At 42.5% G+C, this 24,500-nt stretch overlaps 1 protein-coding gene across 1 annotated transcript in view; it reads left to right on the top strand.

Moving 5' to 3' along the window:
- LOC140204860 (ankyrin repeat and fibronectin type-III domain-containing protein 1-like) overlaps positions 1–24,500 on the top strand; it is a 122,761-nt gene that overhangs the window by 61,195 nt on the left and 37,066 nt on the right. The window contains exon 6 of the mRNA XM_072271735.1: positions 3,789–3,886. Coding sequence (XP_072127836.1) covers positions 3,789–3,886 — 98 coding nt within the window. The remainder of the gene's footprint in view (positions 1–3,788; positions 3,887–24,500) is intronic.

Below are 24,500 nucleotides of genomic sequence, written 5' to 3'. Positions count from 1 at the left end.
GATGTCTTTACATGGTCATGGATTGAATCCACTTGCAGGAAAGATACTATCGTAATACTGGAGTTAATTGTCAGGCTACTTAATATTGAGAGGGAGATAGAGGAACAAATCAACATAGAGCTGCAGAGACGTGCAGGGACAGTAGAATGGTGATAGTAGAAGAAGTTAATTCCTCAGCATTCTGGTGAACTTCTTTCAACTCGTCATTTTTGCCCTTACAAGTAAGTAGAGGCATTGCTGGATCTGGTACTGGAGAATATGGCAAACCAATTTGCTGTTAATTTCTTAATGAAGATTAAGATCTTAGGAATACTTAAAGAGGTGAAAAAATCAGGAGGCATTAATTAGAGAAGACTATCTGTGCTTAAAGTAAATATGTTCTGGTTTGGATGGCAGACATTCTAGATGGCTAAGCACAGTGGAATTGATTAATTTTCTACTCATCCCTGGGTATGTGGGAGGTTTCAGAGCTCTAGCAAATAGCAAGCGTGACAATCGTATTCAAGACATGAGAAAATGCTGGCAACTATGGACCAGTCTGGTTCACCTCTGTTATAGAAATCTTTTGGAAAGAGTTAACAGCCAACATGGATTCAACCATCTGAATGGCCTCTTTCTGCACCAGAAGGATTTTTGTGACCCTGCAGTTTCCAGGTAGTCGCCGGGAAAATTGTTGGAAAACTGTTCTGCCTCAACTTTCTGTCAGTAAGAGCCCATTGTTAATTCTCAAAGGGAAGTCATTTAACTCTCATTTTTATGTGTGTACAGCCGCATCAATATAAAATTCCTTATCCTAAACTTGAAACAACACAGAGGAGGGCTATTTGTCCCATCAAGTCTATACCAGATCCTAAGGGAGCAATTACATTAGTCTCATTCGCCCTCTCCTTAATTCACTGTACCCCTGTACCTTTTTTCACTCATATATGCTCAGCAATTCCCCTTTGGTTCTTTTTGCCATTGGCCCGCATTATGGGGTAATATACAGCAGCCTGTTAACTCACCATATGTCTTTGGGATGTGGGATAAAGCTGGGGCACCCAGAAGGCTCCTATGTGATCACAGAGAGAATGTGGAAACTGAGACAGACAGTGCTCAAGCAACACACATAAAAGTTGCTGGTGAATGCAGCAGGCCAGGCAGCATCTCTAGGAAGAGGTGCAGTCGACGTTTCAGGCCAAGACCCTTCGTCAGGACTAACTGAAGGAAGAGTGAGTAAGGGATTTGAAAGTTGGAGGGGGAGGGGAGATCCAAATGATAGGAGAAGACAGGAGGGGGAGGGATGGAGCTAAGAGCTGGACAGGTGATAGGCAAAAGGGATACGAGAGGATCATGGGACAGGAGGTCCGGGAAGAAAGACAAGGGCGGGGGGACCCAGAGGATGGGCAAGGGGTATATTCAGAGGGACAGAGGGAGAAAAAGGAGAGTGAGAGAAAGAATGTGTGTATAAAAATAAGTAACAGATGGGGTACGAGGGGGAGGTGGGGCATTAGCGGAAGTTAGAGAAGTCGATGTTCATGCCATCAGGTTGGAGGCTACCCAGACGGAATATAAAGTGTTGTTCCTCCAAACTGAGTGTGGCTTCATCTTTACAGTAGAGGAGGCCGTGGATAGACATGTCAGAATGGGAATGGGATGTGGAATTAAAATGTGTGGCCACTGGGAGATCCTGCTTTCTCTGGCGGACAGAGCATAGGTGTTCAGCAAAGCGGTCTCCCAGTCTGCGTCGGGTCTCGCCAATATATAAAAGGCCACATCGGGAGCACCGGACGCAGTATATCACCTCAGACGACTCACAGGTGAAGTGTTGCCTCACCTGGAAGGACTGTTTGGGGCCCTGAATGGTGGTAAGGGAGGAAGTGTAAGGGCATGTGTAGCACTTGTTCTGCTTACACGGATAAGGGCCAGGAGGGAGATCAGTGGGGAGGAATCGGAGGGACGAATAGACAAGGGAGTTGTGTAGGGAGTGATCCCTACGGAATGCAGAGAGAGGGGCGGAGGGAAAGATGTGCTTAGTGGTGGGATCCCATTGGAGGTGGCAGAAGTTACGGAGAATAATATGTTGGACCTGGAGGCTGGTGGGGTGGTAGGTGAGGACCAGGGGAACCCTATTCCTAGTGGGGTGGCGGGAGGATGGAGTGAGAGCAGATGTACGTGAAATAGGGGAGATGTGTTTAAGAGCAGAGTTGATAGTGAAGGAAGGGAAGCCCCTTTCTTTAAAAAAGGAAGACATCTCCCTCGTCCTAGAATGAAAAGCCTTACCCTGAGAGCAGATGCGGCGGAGACGGAGGAATTGTGAGAAGGGGATGGCGTTTTTGCAAGAGACAGGGTGAGAAGAGGAATAGTCCAGATAGCTGTGAGAGTCAGTAGGCTTAAGGTAGACATCAGTGGATAAGCTGTCTCCAGAGACAGAGACAGAAGGATCTAGAAAGGGGAGGGAGGTGTCGGAAATGGACCAGGTAAACTTGAGGGCAGGGTGAAAGTTGGAGGCAAAGTTAATAAAGTCAACGAGCTCTGCATGCGTGCAGGAAGCAGCGCTAATGCAGTCGTCGATGTAGCGAAGGAAAAGTGGGGGACAGATACCAGAATAGGCACGGAACATAGATTCTTCCACAAAGCCAACAAAAAGGCAGGCATAGCTAGGACCCATACGGGTGCCCATAGCTACACCTTTAGTTTGGAGGAAGTGGGAGGAGCCAAAGGAGAAATTATTAAGAGTAAGGACTAATTCTGCTAGACGGAGCAGGGTGGTGATAGAGGGGAACTGATTAGGTCTGGAATCCAAAAAGAAGCGTAGAGCTTTGAGACCTTCCTGATGGGGGATGGAAGTATATAGGGACTGGACATCCATGGTGAAAATAAAGCGGTAGAGGCCAGGGAACTTAAAATCATCGAAAAGTTTAAGAGCGTGAGAAGTGTCATGAACATTGGTAGGAAGGGATTGAACAAGGGGGGATAAAACTGTGTCGAGGTATGCAGAAACGAGTTCGGTGGGGCAGGAGCAAGCTGAGACAATAGGTCGGCCAGGACAGGCAGGTTTGTGGATCTTGGGTAGGAGGTAGAAACGGGAAGTGCGAGGTGTGTGAACTATAAGGTTGGTAGCAGTGGATGGGAGATCCCCCGAGCGGATAAAGTCGGTGATGGTGTGGGAGACAATGGCCTGGTGCTCCTTAGCGGGGTCACAATCGAGGGGTAAATAAGAGGAGGTATCCGCGAGTTGTCGCTGTGCCTCGGCAAGGTAGAGGTCAGTACGCCAGACTACAACAGCACCTCCCTTATCGGGGGGTTTAATAATAAGGTTAGGATTAGTGCGGAGGGAGTAGAGAGCAGAGCGTTCCGAAGGAGTGAGGTTGGAATGGGGACAAGGTGCGGTGAAGTCGAGACAGTTGATGTCCCGTCGGCAGTTAGCAATAAAGAGATCCAGAGCAGGCAGAAGACCAGAGCGGGGTGTCCATGAAGAAGAGGAGGGTTGAAGATGGGAGAATGTGTCATCGGTGGGGGTGGAAGAGTCCTTGCCGAAGAAGTAGGCTCGGAGACAGAGATGGCGGAAGAAAAGTTCCGCATCATGGCGAACACGGAACTCACTGAGGTGTGGGCGAAGGGGGACAAAGGTGAGGCCCTTACTGAGGACAGAGCGCTCTGCCTCCGACAGTTAAAGGTCGGAGTGTTCAAGGCCAGGATCAAGCCCTAGTCACCCGAGGGATGAGGTAGTAGCAGTAGTTACATTCATTCTGATTTTAACTCCATATCCTTCTCTTAATTGGATTGATACAATTTGTGTCTTTCAGTGGAGTGGAGTTACTCTGAAACCTTTGAAACCAGAGCAGGAGTTGCTGTTGTCGAGGATCTGAAGTCCCTGCAGTTAGCAATTGAAGGCCTCGTCACGGTAAGTGGCAGCATGACATATTCTTATGGCTTTGCCTAGAAATAGGTTTTAACAGTGCCTGTTTATATGTATAAATTGAACAAACTTGTTGAACTCCTTGTTCCCATTTCTTCCCATGACCCTGCCCATTGGGAAGGTGACTCTGGCAGTTGCAGCTCTCATTCACCCAAAACATGCCATTTCCCTGTCGTACTGTATGCACAATAATATCATGAACAGTCACAGCCACCATTAATTATTTACCAACAGAAAATGGATTAAAAGGCCATGACCTTCAAATTCAACTCACAATAATAAAAAATGAAAAAACAGAGTCCTGAATCATGTTGCATTTTAAAAAGTCCCTGCTGGAGTATCATTTTTATACTTTAAATATTTCCTCTACCAATCGCATTCAAAATCTCATTGCTGAAGACACTGATCATAGATTGAGACATCTCTGCACTAATAACAATGCTATCTGGCTCAAGGTCTCACTTACATAAACACCCTTTTGCATGAAATATTACTTTACAGCTCTGCAATCTACAAGTCAATGTTTGCATACTTATTTCCAAATCAATTTGCAAATACGATGGTGCGGCATTAATGGTAGAAGAATGTGCTGCTCTATAACCAATGCTTCTGTAAACAAACTATGTTTTTTTTTCTGCTATGCAAACTATCAACAGCTCTGCTGCCTATGTTAAAAAAAAATTAAGAGAGAAGTTAAGATAAATCCAACAATAATTTATAATACTCCCACTGTTTTTTATCTTACAATTTCGCCAACAATCATGCAAGTGGTTCTAGTTTGAACATTTAAGCAAAATCTAACACTAATGAATCTTTTCTTTTGGTAATCAAACATGCAAATAGTTTCATGAGAGTCATAGTAAACTTGCAGCATTGAATGAGGCTATAGCCCATTATGTCAACACTAGTCAAAAAAGAGCTGCTCAACCTAACTACACCTTACAACAGTCCTGTTGAGCCGCAGGTATATTTCCAGGCAGTTCTGAAGGAATTTTCCCCTCTCTATCGTTTAGACAGTGAGTTCCAAATACCTCCTGGCTGAAAACTTATTTCTTCATCTTTCCTAATCCATTCTAATCCTTCCACTGATAATTTAAATCTATTCTCCCTGGTTTTTTGACTATTCAACTAAGGAAAAAAAGGACTCTATCCAGGCCATTATTAATTTTATGCTCCTCATTTAGGTCTCCCATTGACCTGCCCATTAGCAAATTAAAACCCCAGACCTTTGAATCTTTCTTCATCGCTAAAATTCCAGATCTGGCAACATTCTTGCAAATTTCCTCTGCACCCCTTTCATTCAATCATATCATTCCTTTGATGTGGTGACTGGAACTGTACACAGTATTCACACTGTGATCTAACAAGTCTTGTGTTCAGTTCCATCAGAACCTCCTGCTCTCACATTGCATGCCTTAACCAGCAAAGGGAAGTAGCCCGTGTGCCTTCTTAACATTTATCTACCAGTCCTGCTAAAGATCAATGGCACGCACTACAAGACCTTTGTGTCCTCCGCAATCCTCCTATTTATTGTGTAGTCTTTGTCTTCCTATATTTCACTAAACATGTTATCTCGCACAGGATTAAACTTCATTTGCCATTCTTCTGTCTAATTGATCAGATTGTCCTGAAGATGAAAGCCTCTTATGTCTTGTCAACATATTGACCAGTTGTTATTATCACAAACAAGAGAAAATGTGCAGATGCTGGAAATCTAAGCAACACACGCAAAATGCTGGAATAATTCAGCAGGCCAGGCAGCATTTTTAGGAAAAGAGTATAGTCGACGTTTTGTGCCAAGACCCTTAATCAGGACTGGAGAAAAAAAGATGAGGAGTCAGAGTAAGAAGATGAGGGGAGGGTAGGAAGAAGGACAAGGTGATAGTGAAACTGGGGGGGGGTGAAGTAAAGAGCTCAGAAGTTGATAGGTGAAAGAGATTGAAAGAGATACAGGGCTGGAGAAGGGGGAATCTGATAGGAGAGGATAGAAGACCATGGAAGAAAGAAAAGGGGGAGGAGCACCAGAGACAAGTAATGGGCAGGTAAGGAGATAAGGTGAGAGAGGGAAATGGGAATGGAGAATGGTGAAGGAGAGTGGGGCATTACCAGAAGTTCAAGAAATTAACGTTCATGCCATCAGGTTGGAGGCTACCCAGACAGAATATAAGGTGTTGCTCCTCCAACCTGAGTGTGGCCTCATCGTGACAGTAGAGGAGGCCGTGGACTGACATGTCGAATGGGAATGGGAAGTGGATCCTCTCCTATCAAATTCCCCCTTCTCTAACCTCTATCTCTTTCACCTATGAACTTGCCAGCTCTTTACTTCGCTTGCCCTCCCACACCCTGGTTTCACCTATCACCTTGTGTCTCTTCCTCCCCTCCCTTCACTTTCTTACTCTGACTGCTCATCTTTTTTACTCCATTCCTGATTAAGGGCCCTGGCCCAAAATGTGGACTGTACTCTTTTGCTTAGATGCTGCCTGACCTGCTGAGTTCCTCCAGCATTTTGTGTGTGTTGAGTTGTTATTAAACCTCTTTAACATGCCACCTATATTTAAATCTAAGTGCAAAATAAATCCTGCTGACGGGTCTCAACCAGAAGTGTTGACTGTTTACTCTTTTCCAAAACTGCTGCCTGGCCTGCTGAGTTCCTCCAGCATTCTGTGTGTGTTGCTTTGATTTCCAAAATCTGCAAATTTTCTTGTTTCTGACAAAAAATGGAAATCCTTTTTCAGCCACATGTAGCCCAACACAAGGGTAAAAACAGAGGTAATATGGGAGATTTTGCACAGATTTGTGAGACTGGTAATGGGAGGCCCAAATGATGTCAGCATTTCAATATGGGTTATTGAAGGACACTGAGGTGCAAGGGAATAAGGGATTGTATCTTGGAAAGGATTGGGGCAGTCAACCTATTTCCATGTTGTAGCTTGTAGCTCTATAAGATTCCATGTAATAAGGAAACTAACTTGTTTTCATGGTCTACACTCATAAATGAAAAATTCATTTGTATCAGAGTTAACACCCACATTTTGAAAATAAATTATTTCAATTTGAGTCACATGTTCAATTGTTAATCAATTATAGCATCAGCCTACCCTTATGATTCAATGACAATGATCAAATGCCCTAAATAAAAACAGAAAAGGCTGGATATACTCAGCAAGTCATGCTGCATTTGTGGGAAGAGAAATGGAGCTAATGTTTCAGGTCAAAAACCTCTTGTCAGAACTGGAAAGGAGACAAAAGAAGCTGCACGGAGGGAAGCGGTCTCCCATGGGGTAAAACAGGATGGGGATGTGACCATAGGGCTCTTACGTTATATGTTAATGATCAGGATAATGGAATTGATTAGTTGGTTCAGTAGTATCGCAGCAACAACCTTGGCCTCAACGTCAGTAAGAAATGTGGGAAATGTTTAGGGGATATTTGTGTGGGGTTCTGCATAGGTATATCCCAATGAGACAGGGAGAGGATGGTAGGATAAAGAACCGTGGTGTACAAATGCTGTTGTAAATCTAGTCAAGAAGAAAAGAGCTTACAAAAGGTTCAAAAAACTAGGTAATGATAGAGATCTAGAAAATTATAAGGCTGGCAGGAAGGAGCTTAAGAATGAAATTAGGAGAGCCATGAAGAGGCCATGAGAAGGCTTTGGCAGACAAGATTAAGGAAAACCCCAAGGAATTCTACAAGTGCGTGAAGAGCAAGAGGATAAGACATGAGAGAATAGGACCAATCAAGTGTGACTGTGGAAAAGTGTGTATGGAACCGGAGGATATAGCAGAAGTACTTAATGAATACTTTGCTTCAGTATTCACTACAGAAAAGGATCTTGGCAATTGTAGGAATGACTTACAGCGGACTGGAAAAACTTGAGCATGTAGATATTAATGAAGAGGATGTGCTGGAGCTTTTGGAAAGCGACAAGTTGGATACGTCACCGGGACCAGATGGGATGTACCCCAGGCTACTGTGGGAAGCGAGGCAGGAGATTGCTGAGCCTCTGGCGATGATCTTTGCATCATCAATGAGGACGGGAGAGGTCCTGGAGGATTGGAGGGTTGCAGGTGTTGTTCTCTTATTCAAGAAAGGGAGTAGAGATAGCCCAGGAAATTATAGACCAGTGAGTCTTACTTCAGTGGTTAGTAAGTTGATGGAGAAGATCCTGAGAGGCAGGATTTATGAACATTTGGAGAGGCATAATATGATTAGGAATAGCCAGCATGGCTTTGTCAAAGGCAGGTCATGCCTTACGAACCTGATTGAATCTTTTGAGGATGTGACTAAACACATTGATGAAGGTAGAGCCATAGATGTATTGTATATGGATTTCAGCAAGGCATTTGATAAGGTACCCCATGCAAGACTTATTGAGAAAGTAAGGAGGCATGGGATCCAAGGAGACATTGCTTTGTGGATCCAGAACTTGTTCGCCCACAGAAGGCAAAGAGTGATTGTAAGTGGTTCATATTCTGCATGGAGGTCGGTGACCAGTGGTGCACCTCAGGAATCTGCTCTGGGACCCGTACTCTTTGTGACTTTTATAAATGACCTGTGTAGATAGTGTGGAGGGCTGTCAGAGATTACAGCGGGACATTGATAGGATGCAAAACTGAGAAATGGCAGATGGAGTTCAACCCAGATAAGTGTGAGATGGTTCATTTTGGTAGGTCAAATATGATGGCAGAATATAGCATTAATGGTAAGACTCTTGGCAGTGTCGAGGATCAGAGGGATCTTGGAGCCCGAGTCCATGGGATACTCAAAGCTGCTACACAGGTTGACTCTGTGGTTAAGAAGGCATACGGTGCACTGGCTTTCATCAATCGTGGGATTGAGTTTAAGAGCTGAGAGGTAATGTTGCAGCTATATGGGACCATGATCAGACCTCACTTGGAGTACTGTGCTCAATTCTGATCACCTCACTACAGGAAGGACATGGAAACCATAGAAAGGGTGCAGAGGAGATTTACAAGGAGGTTGCCTGGATTGGGGAGCATGCCTTATGAGAATAGGTTGAGTGAACTCGGCCTTTTCTCCTTGGAGCAACGAAGGGTGAGAGGTGACCTGATAGAGGTGTACAAGATAATGAGAGGCAGTGATCGTGTGGATAGTCAGAGGCTTTTTCCCAAGGCTGAAGTATCTAGCATGAGAGGGCATAGCTTTAAGGTGCTTGAAAGTAGGTACAGAGGAGATATCAGGGGTAAGTTTTTTACACAGAGAGTGGTGAGTGTTTGGAATGGGCTGCCGGCAGCGGTGGAGGCGGAAATGATAGGTTCTTTTAAGAGACTCCTGGATAGGTGCATGAAGCTTAGAAAAATAGAAGGCTATAGGTAAGCCTAGTTGGTTCTAAGGTAAGGACTTGTTCGGCACAGCTTTGTGGGCCGAAGGGCCTGTATTGTGCCAAGTGAGGTCTGACCAGGGTCCTATATAGCTGCAACATTACCTCTCAGCTCTTAAACTCAATCCCACGATTGATGAAAGCCAGTGCACTGTATGCCTTCTTAACCACAGAGTCAACTTGTGTAGCAGCTTTGAGTATATCATGGACTCGGGTCCCAAGATCCCTCTGATCCTCCACACTGCCAAGAGTCTAGGTTTCTATGTTTCTAATTGATTGTGGACCTCAGAAAAGGGAAGTCGAGGGAACACATACCTAACTTCACCAAGGGATCAGCAGTGTCAACATCTCTGAAGATCTATCCTGATCCCAACATATTAATGCAATTACAAAGAAAACACAACAGTGGCTATATTTCACTAAGAATTTGAGGAGAATCAGTATGTCACCAAAGATGCTCTCAATTTTCTAGAGATGTACGTGGAAATGGCAAGGGTAAAAAGACACTAATAGCAGTTATATACAGGCCTCGAAACAGCAGCCAGGATGTGGACTGCAAGTTACAGCTGGAAATAGAAAAAGCGTGTCAGAAGGAAAATATCAAGATAATTATGCGGGATTTTAATATGAAAGTGGATTGGGAAAGTCAGGAAGGTACCGGATCTCAGGAGAGGGAGTTTGTAGAATGCCTACGGGATGGCTTTTTGGAGCAGCTTGTCCATAAGCCCACCAGGGGATCGGCTGTTTTGGATTGGGTGCTGTGTAATGAACCTGAGGCGATTAGGGAGCTGGAGGTAATGGAACCCCTTGGAAGTAGTGATCAAAATATGATTGAGTTCAGTTTCAAATTTGAAAAGGGGAAGCTGGTATCAGGTGTCTGGATATTTCAGTTGAACAAAGGAAATTACGGTGGTATGAGAGAGGAACTGGCCCAAGTAGATTGGAAAAGTAAGCTAGATGGAGGGACGGTAGAGCAGAATTGGATGAAATTCCAACAAGAAATAAGGAAGTGCAGGAAAAATATATTCCAAGAAAAAAGAAAATCACGAATGGAAAAATGGCACAAATGTGGCTAACGAGAGAAGTTAAGGCTAAAATAAAAGCAAAAGAGACGGCGTACAAGGAAGCAAAAATTAGTGGGAAAACTGAGGTCTGGACGACTTTTAAAAACTTACAAAAGGAAACTAAGAAAGTCATTAAGAAAGAAAAGATGAATTATGAAAGGAAGTTGGCAATTAACATTAAATAGGATACTAAGAGTTATTTTAAATATATGAAGAGTAAAAGAGTGACACGGGTAGATATAGGACCGATTGAAAATAATGCTGGAGAAATTATAATAGGTAACAAAGAGATGGCAGAGAAGCTAAATGAATATTTTGCAACAGTCTTCACGGTGGAAGACATTAGCAACATACCTGATAGCCAGAGGACTCAGGGAATAGAATTAGGTACAGTCAAGATTACTAGAGAGAAAGTGCTTGGGAAGCTAAATGGACTAAGAATAGATAAGTCTCCCAGAATGGATGAGGTGCACCCATGAGTTCTGAAGGAGGTGGCTTTGGAGATTGCGGAGGCATTGGGAATGATCTTCCAGGAATCAATAGACTGTAGTATGGTTCCGGAGGACTGGAAGGTTGCAAATGTAGTTCCGCTGTTTAAGAAAGGAGGGAGGCAGCAAAAAGAAAATTACAGACGTATTAGTCTGACATCGGTACTTGGAAAGTTATTGGAGTCAATCCTCAAAAACGAGGTTATGAAATACTTCGAGGTGCATGACAAGATAGGTCCAAGCCAGCATGGTTTCATGAAGGGAAGATCCTGCTTCACCAACCTATTGGAATTTTTTGAGGTAATCTCAAATAAGATTGATAAGGGAGAGGCTGTGGATGTTGTGTATTTGGATTTTCAAAAGGCCTTCGATAAGGTGCCGCATAAGAGGCTGCTTAATAAGATGAGAGCCCATGGAATTACAGGAAAGATATTGGAATGGGTGGAGCATTGGCTGATAGGCAGAAAGCAAAGGATGGGAATAAAGTGATCCTATTCTGATTGGTTGCCAGTTACTAGTGATGTTTCGCGGGGGTCAGTGTTGTGGCCGCTTCTTTTTACAATGTATATCGATGATTTAGATTGTGGATTAAATGGTTTTGTGGCTAGGTTTGTGGATGACACCAAGGTAGGTGCAGGAGCAGGAAGTGTTGAAAAAACAGAAAGGTTGCAGAGAGATTTGGTCAGTTTAAGAGAGTGGGCAAAAAAATGGCAGATGAGATACAATGTTAAGAAATGTACGGTTGTACATTTTGGAAGAAGAAATAATTGGGCAGATTATTATTTAGATGGGGAGAAAATTCAAAAATCGGAAGTCAAAGGGACTTGGGGGTTCTCATGCAGGATACCCTAAAGGTTAACCACCAGGTTGTATCGGCAGTAAGGAAAGCGATTGCTATGTTGGCATTCATTTCATGAGGAATAGTGTGAAAGAGTAAGGAGGAGTTGATGAGGCTCTATGGGGCATTGGTGAGAGCTCATTTAGAATACTGTGTGCAGTTTTGGGCCCCCTATCTTAAAAGGCATGTTCTGATATTGGAGAGAATTCAGAGAAGATTTACGAGGATGATTCCTGGAATGCAGGAGCTAACATATGAAGAGTGTTTGTCGGCTCTTGGACTGTACTCATTAGAGTATAGAAGAATGAGAGGGGATCTCATAGAAACATTTTGAATGTTGAAATGGTTGGACAGAGTAGATGTGGAAAGGCTGTTTCCCTTGGTGGGTGAGTCCAGGACAAGAGGCCACAGTCTTAGAATTAGAGGGTACCCATTTAAAACAGAGATGAGGAGAAATTTTTTTAGCCAGAGGGTCGTGGATTTATGGAATTTGTTGCCACATACAGCTGTGGAGGCGCGATCATTGAGAGTGTTTATGGAGGAGATTGATAGGTATCTAATTAGCAGAGTATCAAGGGATATGAGGAAAAAGCCGGAAACTGGAACTAGATGGGAGAATAGCTTAGCTCGTGGTGGAGTGGTGGAGCAGACTCGATGGGCCGAATGGCCTACTTCTACTCCTTTGTCTTGTGATCTTGTGAAAACATTCTAAATGGTTGCATCACTGTCTGGTATGGAGGGAACACTGCACAGGATCGGAAAGATCTGCAGAAAGATGTCAAGTCAGCCAGCTCCGTCGTGGGCACTAGACTGTCCAGCATTGAGGATATTTTCAAAACACGAGGTCTCAAAAAGGCACCATCCATGACTAAGGACCCCCACACCCAGGACATGCACTCCTCTCATTGCTGCCATCAAGAAGGAAGCACGTGTGTCTGTAGACACACACTAAACATTTCAGGAACAGTTTTTGCCATCAGATCTATGAATGGACAATGAACACTACCTCACTATTTTTCTTCCCCTTTTGCACTACATATTTAATTAAATTTACATATTGGAATTTATAGCTTTTATGATTATGTATTGCAGTGCACTGCTGCTGCAAAACAACAAATTTCACGACATATACTAGTAATAAATTTGTGGAATTTATTCTGATTCTGGTTTTATGGCCAAGTTTGCAGATGATACAAAGATAGGTGGAGGTAGTGTTGAGAAAGCAAGGAGTCTAGGAAAGAACTTGGACTGATTCGCAAAATGGGCAAAGAAGTGGCAGATGGAATATAGTTTAGGGAAATGTATGATCATGCACTTTGGTAGAAGAAATAAGAGCATGGTCTATATTCTATACAGGGAGCGAATTCAGAAATTGGTGGTGCAAAGGGACTTGCAAGTCCTAGTGCAGGATTCCCTAAAGGTTAATTTACAGATTGAGTTGGAAGGCAAATGCAATGTTAGCATTTGTTTCTACACTAGAATATAAAGACCATAAGACAAAGGAGCAGAAGTAGGCCATTCGGCCCATCGAGTCTGCTCCGCCATTTTATCATGAGCTGATCCATTTTATCCTATTTAGTCCCACTGTCCCACCTTCTCACCATAACCTTTGATGCCCTGGCTACTCAGATACCTATCAATCTCTGCCTTAAAGACACCCAATGACTTGGCCTCCACTGCTGCCCATGGCAACAAATTCCATAGATTCACCACCCTCTGACTAAAAAAATTTTTTCGCATTTCTGTTCTGAAAGGGCGCCCTTCAATCCTGAAGTCATGCCCTCTCGTACTAGACTCCCCCATCATGGGAAACAACTTTGCCACATCCACTCTGTCCATGCCTTTTAACATTCGAAATGTTTCTATGAGGTCTCCCCTCATTCTTCTAAACTCCAAGGAATACAGTCCAAGAGCAGACAAACATTCCTCATATGTTAACCCTCTCATTCCCGGAATCATTCTAGTGAATCTTCTCTGTACCCTCTCCAACGTCAGCACATCCTTTCTTAAATAAGGAGACCAAAACTGCCCACAGTACTCCAAGTGAGGTCTCACCAGCGCCTTATAGAGCCTCAACATCACATCCCTGCTCCTATACTCTATTCCTCTAGAAATGAATGCCAACATTGCATTCGCCTTCTTCACTACCGACTCAATCTGGAGGTTAACTTTAAGGGAATCCTGTACGAGGACTCCCAAGTCCCGTTGCATCTCAGAACTTTGAATTCTTTCCCCATTTAAATAATAGTCTGCCCGTTTATTTTTTCTGCCAAAGTGCATAACCATACACTTTCCAACATTGTACTTCATTTGCCACTTCTCTGCCCATTCTTCCAATCTATCCAAGTCTCTCTGCAGACTCTCCGTTTCCTCAGCACTACTGGCCCCTCCACCTATCTTCGTATCGTCAGCAAACTTAACCACAAAGCCCTCTATTCCATAATCCAAATCGTTGATGTACAATGTAAAAAGAAGCGGCCCCAACACTGATCCCTGTGGAACACCACTGGTAACCGGCAGCCAACCAGAATAGGATCCCTTTATTCCCACTCTCTGTTTCCTGTCAATCAGCCAACGCTCTATCCACGTATGTAACTTTCCTGTAATTCCATGGGCTCTTATCTTGTTAAGCAGCCTCATGTGTGGCACCTTGTCAAAGGCCTTCTGAAAATCCAAATATACAACATCCACTGCATCTCCCTTGTCTAGCCTACTGGTAATTTCCTCAAAAAATTGTAATAGGTTTGTCAGGCAGGATTTTCCTTTAAGGAATCCATGCTGAGTTCTGCCTATCTTGTCATATGCCTCCAGGTACTCTGTAACCTCATCCTTGACAATCGACTCCAACAACTTCCCAACCACTGACGTCAAGCTAACAGGCCTATAATTTCCTTTTTGCTTCCTTGCCCCCTTCTTAAATAGCAGAGTGACATTTGCAACCTTCCAGTCCTCCGGAACCATGCCAGAATCTATCGACTTTTGAAAGATCATCGCTAATGCCTCCACAATCTCCACAGCTACTTCCTTCAGAACACGAGGGTGCATTTCATCTGGTCCAGGAGATTTATCGACCTTTAGCCTATTCAGCTTCCTGAGTACTTTCTCTGTCGTAATTGTGACTGCGCACACTTCTCTTCCCTGCCACCCTTGAGTGTCCGGTATCCTGCTGTCTTCCTCAGTGAAGACTGATGCAAAATACTTGTTCAGTTCCTCTGCCATCTCCTCATCTCCCATTACAATTTCTCCAGTATCATTTTCTATCGGTCCTATATCTACTCTCACCTGTCTTTTACTCTTTATATACTTGAAAAAGCTTTTAGTATCTTCTTCGATATTATTTGCTAGTTTCCTTTCATAGTTAATCTTTTCTCTCTTAATGATCTTCTTGGTTTCCTTTTGTAAGGTTTTAAAGACTTCCCAATCCTCTGTCTTCCCACTAATTTTTGCTTCCTTGTATGCCCTCTCCTTAGCTTTAACTTTGGCTTTGACTTCTCTTGTCAACCACGGTTGCATCCTTTTTCCACTCGAAAATTTCTTCTTTTTTGGAATATACCTGTCTTGCACATTCCTCATTTCTCGCATAAACTTCAGCCACTGCTGCTCTGCCGTCTTTCCCGCCAGTGTCTCTTTCCAGTCAACTTTGGCCAGTTCCTCTCTCATGCCACTGTAGTTTCCTTTACTCCACTGAAACACCGACACATTAGATTTCGGCTTCTCTTTTTCTAATTTCACAGTGAACTCAATCATGTTATGATCACTGCCTCCTAAGGGTTCCTTCACCTCAATCTCTCCAATCACCTCCGGTTCATTACACAATACCCAATCCAGTACAGCTGATCCCCTAGTGGGCTCAACAACAAGCTGTTCTAAAAAGCCATCTCGCAGACATTCTACAAATTCTCTCTCTTGAGATCCAGTGCCGACCTGATTTTTCCAATCTACTCGCATGTTAAAATCCCCCACAATTATCATAACACTGCCCTTCTGACAAGCCTAAAAGCAGGAATGTAATGATAAATCCTTATAAGGCATTGGTTAGACCACATTTTGAGTATTGTGAGCAGATGTGGGCCCCATATGTAAGAAAGGATGTGCTGGCACTGGAGTGGGTCCAGAGGAGGTTTACGAGAATAATCCTGGGAATGAAAGAGTTAATGTGTTAGGAACATTTGTTATCTCCAGGCCCATACCCACTGGAGTTTAGAAGAATGAGGGGGAATCTCATTGAAACCTAATGAATATTGAAAGGCCTAGATAGAGTGGACATGGAGAGAATGCTTCCAGAACTATTGAGAGTCTAAAACAAGAGGGCACAGTCTCAGAACAGGACACCCCTTTAGAACAGAGATGAGGAGGAGCTTCTTCAGCCGGAAGGTGGTGAATTTGTAGAATTTATTGCCACAGATGGCTGAGGTGGCCAATTCATTGGATATAGTTAAAGTGGGGGTTTGATTATGGAGGCTTGCTAGTACTGAACAAGTGTGGCAGGGAGTGGAGATTAGAGTAGTAGATCAGCAAGAGGAGTGATTGAACAGAAGGTAGAGCTGAAGTCAAGTAAGTCTAAAAAGAAAAACAGGCAGAGCCAGGATATTGAACATCGTGAGACTGACGGTCTGAAGTGTTTATTTATTTTAATGAGTAAGGCAGGTGTGCTTAGAACATGAATTAGTACATAGAACTACAATATTGTAGCCATTACAGAAACTAGATTGAGAGATGGGAGGGAATGGCATTTCAATATTTCAGGTCATCAGTGGTTCATACATGACAGAGAGGTTGAAGGTTTTTTGGTGGGTAAATCCACATTAGGTATGTCAAAGATTTTTAAAGTCACTTGATTAGAGTTCAGGACCAGCATGTTCCTGTGAGGGTGAAAGATAAGGATGGCAAGGTTCAAAATCCTTAGATGACATCAGCTATGCAAAAGGAAGCATATATAAGGTGTAGGAAACTGAAATTGGGAACAGCCCTTGAGAAATATAAAGGAAAATGGGAAGAATTCTGATAAAGTGCCTTATGTTCTTACAGTCTAACCTATGCAAGAAATTGGGAACACTAAAGGGGCCATGAAATGTCCTGGCAAGGACAATTCCAAGGCATTTCATATATGTAGGGAGAGAACAATACAGTAGCTTGGGAAAGGACAAAGCAGTCAAAGAAGGGAGTTACAAATACAAGAGAATTCTATCGATGCTGGAACACATACAAAATGTTAAAGGAACTCAGCAGGTCAGGCAGCATCTATGGAATAGAATAAACAATCAATGTTTGGTGAGACCCTCCATCAGGACTGGAAAAGAAGGGGGAAGAAGTCAGAATAAGAAGGTGGAAAGAGGGGAAGGAACACAAGCTAGAAGGTGACAGGTGAAGCCAAGTGGGTGGGGGAGGGGGCAGATGAAGTGAGAAGCTAGGAGGTGATTGGTGGAAAAGGTAAAAGGCTGAAGAGAAAAAAATCTGATAGGAGAGGAGGGTGGATCGTGGTAGAAAACGAAGGAGGAGGGGCACCAGTGGCAGGTGATAGGCAAGTAAGGAGAAGAGAAGAGGTAAGAGGGGTGCCAGAGTGAGGACTGGAAGAAGAGAGAATGGTGAAGGGGAAAAGTCATTGGAAGTTGGAGAAATCGATGTTCATGCCATCAGGTTGGAGGCTACCCAGACAAGATATGAGGTGTTGCTTCTCCAACCTGAGAGTGGCCTTATTATGTCAGTAGAGGAGGCCAGGGATGGACATGTCGGAATAGGAATGAGGAGATTGGAATTAAAATGGTTTGCATCAGGGAATCCTGCTTGCTGCAGAAGGAGTGAAGATGCTCGACAAAGCAGTCTCTCAATCTACGTCAGATCTCATCAAAGTTTAGGGGGCCCCATCAGGAGCACTGGATACAATAGATGGCGCCAACAGATTTGCAGGTGAAGTGTTGCCTCAGCTAGAAGAACTGTTTGGGGCCCTGAACAGAGGTGAGAGGCGGTGAATAGGAGGGTGTAGCACTTCTTCCATTTGCAGGGCCAAGTGCCAGGAAGGAGATTAGTGGAGAGGGACGAATGAACAAGAGAATAACAAGAAGAGTGATCTCAGCAGAAGGCGGAGAGTAGAGGGGAGTTTAAGATGTATTTGGTGATAGGATCCCGTTGAAGATGACGGAAGTTACAGCTAATGATGTGCTGGATGCAGGGGCTCATGGAGTGGCAGGTAAGGGAGTTTATGTGTAAAGCCAGAGGAAGTGAACAAAGTCCTTTTTTGCTTCAGTATTTGCCAAGGAGGAAGACATGGACGATGGTGAGTTCAGGAAAGTGCTGGCTTGTTTTCTCTGAGTGGTGGAGGCTGAGGAGAAATTCTCTTGAGGTTTATTAGATTATAGATAGAGTATGCAGCCAGTATCATTTTTACCAGAGTCAAAATATCTGATGCTAGAGGGCATTAATTTAGTGTGACAGGGAGTACATTCAAAGGAAATGTACAGGACTAGCTTTTTGTAAAGAATGACAGTTGCCTGGAATGCGCTATCAGGGATGGTAGTGGTGTTGAGCACGATAGAGGTGTTCAAGAGGCACTTAGATAGGCATATGGATGTACAGAGAATGGAAGGATATGAATATTGTGTGGAGAGAAGGGTTTACCTTAGTAAACTATTTGATTACTAGCTTAATCAGTTCAGCACAACATTGTGGGTCAAAGAGCCTGGTCCTGTGCTGAATGGTTCAATGTTCTTTGTCTGTTGATATTCCACAGCAGGTTGCTATTAAGAAGGAAGAGGTGTTGGGTGTTTTGGAAAACATCTGGATAAGTCCCCAAGACATGGTGCAATCTAGCCAATAATGCTCAGAGAAGCAAGGGAGGTTATTGCTAGAGCCTTAACAAAGATTTTTGTATCACCTTTAGCCACGGTCTAGATACCGGATGACTAGAGAATAGCCAGTGTTGTTGCTTTGTTGAAGAGCAACAGGAACAAACCAGGAAATAATCGGCCATTGAGCTCTACATCATCAGAAAGGAAGCTACTGGAGAAGAGTCCAGGGACAGTATTTACTTGCATTTGGAAAAGCATGAACTTATTCTGGATAGTCAGCATGGCTCTGTGCAGGAGAGGTCCTAGCTCATAAATTTGCATGATTTTTTAGAGGAGGTGATGAAAATGACTGATGTTAGTAAGACAGTGTGGATGTTGTATGCACATGGACTTTAATACTACATTTGACAAGCTCCCTCATTGTACACTAATCCAGATTAAGCCAAATTGATCTGATAAATTGGATCCAAAATTGGCTTGCTCATATAAGATGAGAGGTGTTTTTGTGACTGGAGGACTTTGCCCAGCAGTGTTCCACAAGAATCTGTTTGAAAAATATATTAATGAATTAGATGCAAATATAGATGGTTTGGTCAATGAGTTTGCAAATGACATGATAGTTTATGGAGTTATGCATAGCAAGGGACATTGTCAAATGATACAGCAGGATATAGATCAGTTAAGACATCAGAGTGAAGAAATGGCAGATGAAACTTAATCCAAACTGCTATAAGATGATGCAGAAGCTGTAGAAGTACAGGAACCTTAGGAACATTCATGTACAGAGGGATATTGGAGTGTACATCTATTGTTCTTTCAAAGTGGCAACATAAGTGGATAGGAAAATAAAGAAGCCATACAGCATGCTAGCCTTCATGAGTTGGAGCACTGAGTATAAAAGTTGACAAGTCATGTTTCAGCTGCATAAATCTTTAGTTAAACCACATTTGAAGTATTGTGTGTACTATACACTATAAGGAAGATAAAGAGGCTTTAGAAAGGGTATAGAAGAGGTTCATTAGGATATTGGCTAGATTAGAGAGTATTAGCTATAAGACAAATTTGAATTAACTTTCATTAGAACATTGGAGACTGAGATGTAATCTGACAGAAATATATAAAATTATGAGAGACTGCCCTCCAGCTCATCCTCTCAAATTCCTAATAGATGCTTTTTCCAAACTTACAAGCTTTTCAGTACAAAACATAATTGTCTCATGGACCCATTGATGGACAGAGTGCCTAGTGGTCCCCCATTGCTCTCCTCACAGTTCAAACAAATCATGGGCTTATGTGGAGAACTAGGACTTGTGGATGTCTTGAGGTTGTAACATCCCTCAGACAAAGACTTCACATTTTTTTCTAATCCACACTAGTGTTATTACCAGAGTAGACTTTTTTCTAACCCCCAAAACGCTCCTAGATTTAGTTGTATCCTGCACAATTAGAAATATCGCTATTTCTGACCATGCAGCAGTATATTTAAATATTAAGCCCAAAGATAATTCAGCACGATCTAGACATTGGAGGCTGAATCCTTTTATTCTAAAAGACAATAAATTTATAGACTACTTTACTTCCGAATTTAAAACTCTCCTATCTATTAATTCCAAATCAACTAGTATTCCATCGATGCTCTGGGAAACCGTTAAGGCCTATGCAAGGGGATTAATTATCTCCTCCTCTACTAGTAAGAAGCGACAGCAGCGCCTAGTGGAAGCAAGGCTTGCAGCAACTGAAAAGGATTATATTAATAAGCCTTCTGCAGCCAAGTTACAGAATATCACAGCCCTACGCTGTACACTAAACTCTTTTACACAAGCAGCCAAAAGAAAATTAACATTTGCTAAACAACGATTGTTTGAACATGGTAAAAAACCAGGTAGATATTTGGCTTATGTAGCTAGAAAGAAAAATGCCTCTCAGACTATTGCTTCAATTAGTTATGGGACAGGAGCCCTCACTAGTAATTCTAAAATGATTATTGTTGTGTTTAAGAATCTTTATTCTAAATTGTATCAATCTGGGCAATGTAATAATGGACAATCTAGGATGGAGTCCTTTTTCAGGAATTCAGATCTCCTAGGCATTTCTTCTGAACAAGAGTCCCTCCTCAATGCTTTGTTATGTATACATGAGATACTGGAAGCTGTGAGACAGCTCCAAAGTGGGAAGGCCCCTGGTCCTGATGGGTCACTAGTGAATTCTATAAAGAGTTCACAGGATTATTATCAGATCCTACGCTAAAGATGTTCAATCATGCATTTAATTGTGGTCTCCCACTATCATTGAGAGAAGCTATCTCCCTAATTCTTAAGAAAGGAAAGAGCCGTGAAGACTGTGCCTCCTACAGGCCTTAAGGCATCCGTTAGTCTTACGAGACCATGGATATGCGCCTGGAAAGTCTTCACTCTCCAGGGCACAGGCCTGGGCAAGGATGTATGGAAGACCGGCAGTTGCCCATGCTGCAAGTCTCCCCTCTCCACAACACCGATGTTGTCCAAGGGAAGGGCAAGGGCCGATACAGCTTGGCACCAGTGTCATCGCAGAGCACTGTATGGTTAAGTGCCTTGCTCAAGGACACAACACGCTGCCTCAGCTGAGGCTCGAACTCACGACCTTCAGATCGCTAGCCTTAACCACTTGGCCCACTGCCTATAGGCCTATTTCATTGTTAAATGTTGACTTTAAAATCTTATCTAAAGCCTTAGCGTTGCAATTAGAAACTGTTTTACCTTTTATCATGAAAGAGGTTCAAGCGGGTTTTATAAAAGGCCGTAGATCATCTAACAATATCAGAAGATTACTTAATGTGATTCAGGCATGTCAGCAACAGGCAGTGGATGGCTTGGTGCTTTCCTTAGATGCAGAAAAGGCCTTTGGTCGTGTTGAATGGCCGTGTCTTTTTTTCACTTTAGAACGATTTGGTTTGGGCAATAATTTTATTAAGCAGGTGAAGGTTCTTTATAATGATCCTTTGGCTGTGAATCTCACTAATGGCATTAGGTCGGATAATTTTAGTATTCTGAGGGGCAGCCAGCAGGGCTGCCCTTTATCACCACTACTTTTCACACTAGTGATTGAGCCATTGCCTGAGGCTATTCTGCGAGACCCCAAAATATCTGCTCCAGACGTAGGACTAAAGTCACATAAAATAACATTGTATGCGGATGATGTTCTAATTTTCTTATCAAACCCTGCTATATCAGTGCACCACCTTTTACAATGCATCAATTCATTTAGCGCCTTTTCAGGTTATAAAATAAACTTTACTAAATCAGAGGCAATGCCTCTGGGGAATCTGCAGCAGGTACCTGACACTCAGGGTGTTTTCCCCTTTAAATGGTCACAGACAGGTTTTGTTTACTTAGGCATATTTATCACACCTACGTTTGATCAATTGTTCAAAGCTAACTTTACACAGTTATTTGACAAAATCAAACAGGATCTTGAGCGATGGAGCACTCTTCCCATTTCTTGGCTTGGCTGAATATCCTTGCTCAAAATGAACATTCTTCCTCATCCGCTCTACCCAATACGAATGATTCCAGTCGTTTTTACCCAAAAAATAAATAAATGGCTGGTTTGTTTCTTTCACTTGGAACAAAAAAAGACCCTGTATTAAAATGTCTAAGTTGCAGCTTCCCAGTAGTCTAGGGGGTCTGGATTTTCCAGACATCAAAAAATATCAGTTAAGTTCCTTTTTATCTTATGTGGTTGACTGGGTTTGCAGGGACCCCTCCTCAATTTGGCTAGACATTGAAGCTTCACATGCAAAATGCCCTCTTATTAATTTGCTTTTCCTCAATAAGATGAAAGTAGTTAAGGAATATTGTCGCAATCCAATAACAATTAATACAGTCAGGGCTTGGAGGGCGGTGCGACAAATTGACGGCAACGCAGCGAAAATATTGCCCTGTACTCCAGTAACCGGCAGTCCAGATTTTCAGCCTGGCATAATGGATTCTGGATTTAAACTTTAGATTTCTAAGGGTATTTTCCATCTAGATTTGTTTGATGAAGGAACGATGATGTCTTTTAGTCAAATAGTACAGAAATTTTACATACCCAACAAGGATCTTTTTTGTTTCTTTCAGATAAGAGATTATATACAGAAAAAAACATCATTGTTAACTGATTTCTATAGTTCTGACATAGAAAAGAGGGTGTTTGGTTCTAAGGGTGAAGTCTCCATTAGTACTTTTTACAGCATCCTGAGGGAATGTTCTTGTGAAGAGGCTGAGCAGCTGGGGAAGGTCTGGGAGGAAGAGCTGGGAGTAGAAATTACAGCTGAGACATGGGAAGACATCTGTGATAATGCAAAGTAAATGTCAGTTTGTAATAGAACTAAAGCATTGCAACTCAAAATTCTGCATAGAGCCCAGGTGACTCCTGATCGTCTCTCGAAATTTAAGACGGGGGTTTCTCCAATGTGTTCCAAATGTGAAGTAAATACTGGAACTTCCACCCACTGTTTTTGGACTTGTCCCAAGCTTCAGACATACTGGAGTGATATTTTGGGTGAAATGGAAACGATTCTGAAGATGGAGCTTGAACTGGACCCAGTGTCTTTTCTCTTTGGCTTATCCAGCAGTCATATTATTAATGCACATCAGAAAAAACTTTTTAACATCCTGACTTTTTGTGTGAGGAAAAATATTTTACTTTGCTGGATATCCGATAAGGCCCCTGGACTTTTTGGTTGGCGTAAAGTAATCATGGAATACATTCATTTGGACTTTTTGACATGTATGATACACTCAAAAATAAATAGTTTTCATAAAACATGGCAACCATTTCTGCAGTATGTAGATGTAAACTTATCTGCTATACTAATAAGGGCTTTTGTATAAGATGTTGGGGTGATGTCTATATTTTGATGGAAGTGTTCTGATAGCTGATATCTGTGAGAGGAAGAAATGTAAATGTATCTGTAAACTGAAAGTTTTATTTTTTTAGTTTAAAAAATTGAGAGACATACATAAGGTGGTAGTCAGAATCTTTTTCCCTGAGTAGAAATGTGAGATACCATAAAATTTAACATGAGAAGGGCAAGGTTTAAGGGAAAGTTTCAAAGCCAGTATTTATACATTGTGGTAGGTGCCTGGAATGAGCTGTCAGGAGAGGTGGTAGAACAGAGGTGATAGTAATGTTTTAAAGCCATTTAGATAGGCACATGAACAGGCAAGGAATGGAGAAATACAAACCATATACAGCAGATTGGTTTCAGTTTAGCAGATCCTGCCCCTCAGAACCCCTTCTAGTAATTCTGCTACAGTTGTTCTTGTGCTCTTCTTAAATAAAGGCACAACATTAGCCATCTTCCAATCTTCCAGGACCTCACCCGTGCCTAAATATAATGCAAATATCTCTACCCCTGTATTTTTCCCTAACTTCCCACAATGTCTTAGTATATACATCAGCCCCAGAGGATTTACCACTTTAATATGCATTAAGACCACCAGCACCTACTTTGTTGTATCGTGGAAATGTTCCAATACATCACTATTCATTTCCCTTAATTGTTCGGCTTCCATGACCTTCTCCATGGTAAATATAGAGGAGTATTCATTTAAGGTCTATCCCATTTTCCTTGGTTCCACACATAGAATACCATCCTGATCCTTCTGTGGATCTACTCTCAACCTACCTACCCTTTTACTCTTAATATACTTAGCAGAATCTTAGGATTCTTCTTTATCATATTTGCCAATGCTATCTCATGTATTTTTGCTGTCCTGATGCCCTCTTATTTATTTATGCATCTCTAATACTTAAGGGTTCTGCATGATCCCACCTGCCTATACCTGACATACTGTTTACCTCTTTTTTTTTCCCTGAGCGTACCTCAATATCCCTCGTAATCCAGAGTTCCCTAACTTTGCCAGCCTTGTCCTTCATGCTAACAGGAATGTACTGTTCCTGAACTCTCCCTATATCATTCTTAAAAGTCTCCCACTTTATGAGTTTAATCTGTGGACCAGACCCACCTTTTTCCATAACTATTTTAAAACTAAGAGAATTATGATCACTGGTTCCAAAGGGCACGACAGTCACTTGCCCACCCTCATTCCCAATAGGAA

Source organism: Mobula birostris, chromosome 11, assembly GCF_030028105.1.
Source record: "Mobula birostris isolate sMobBir1 chromosome 11, sMobBir1.hap1, whole genome shotgun sequence".
In the NCBI taxonomy this organism is placed as follows: Eukaryota; Metazoa; Chordata; class Chondrichthyes; order Myliobatiformes; family Myliobatidae; genus Mobula; species Mobula birostris.
Note: the sequence above shows the minus strand (reverse complement) of the source record. Positions and strands in the feature narration are given on the sequence as shown.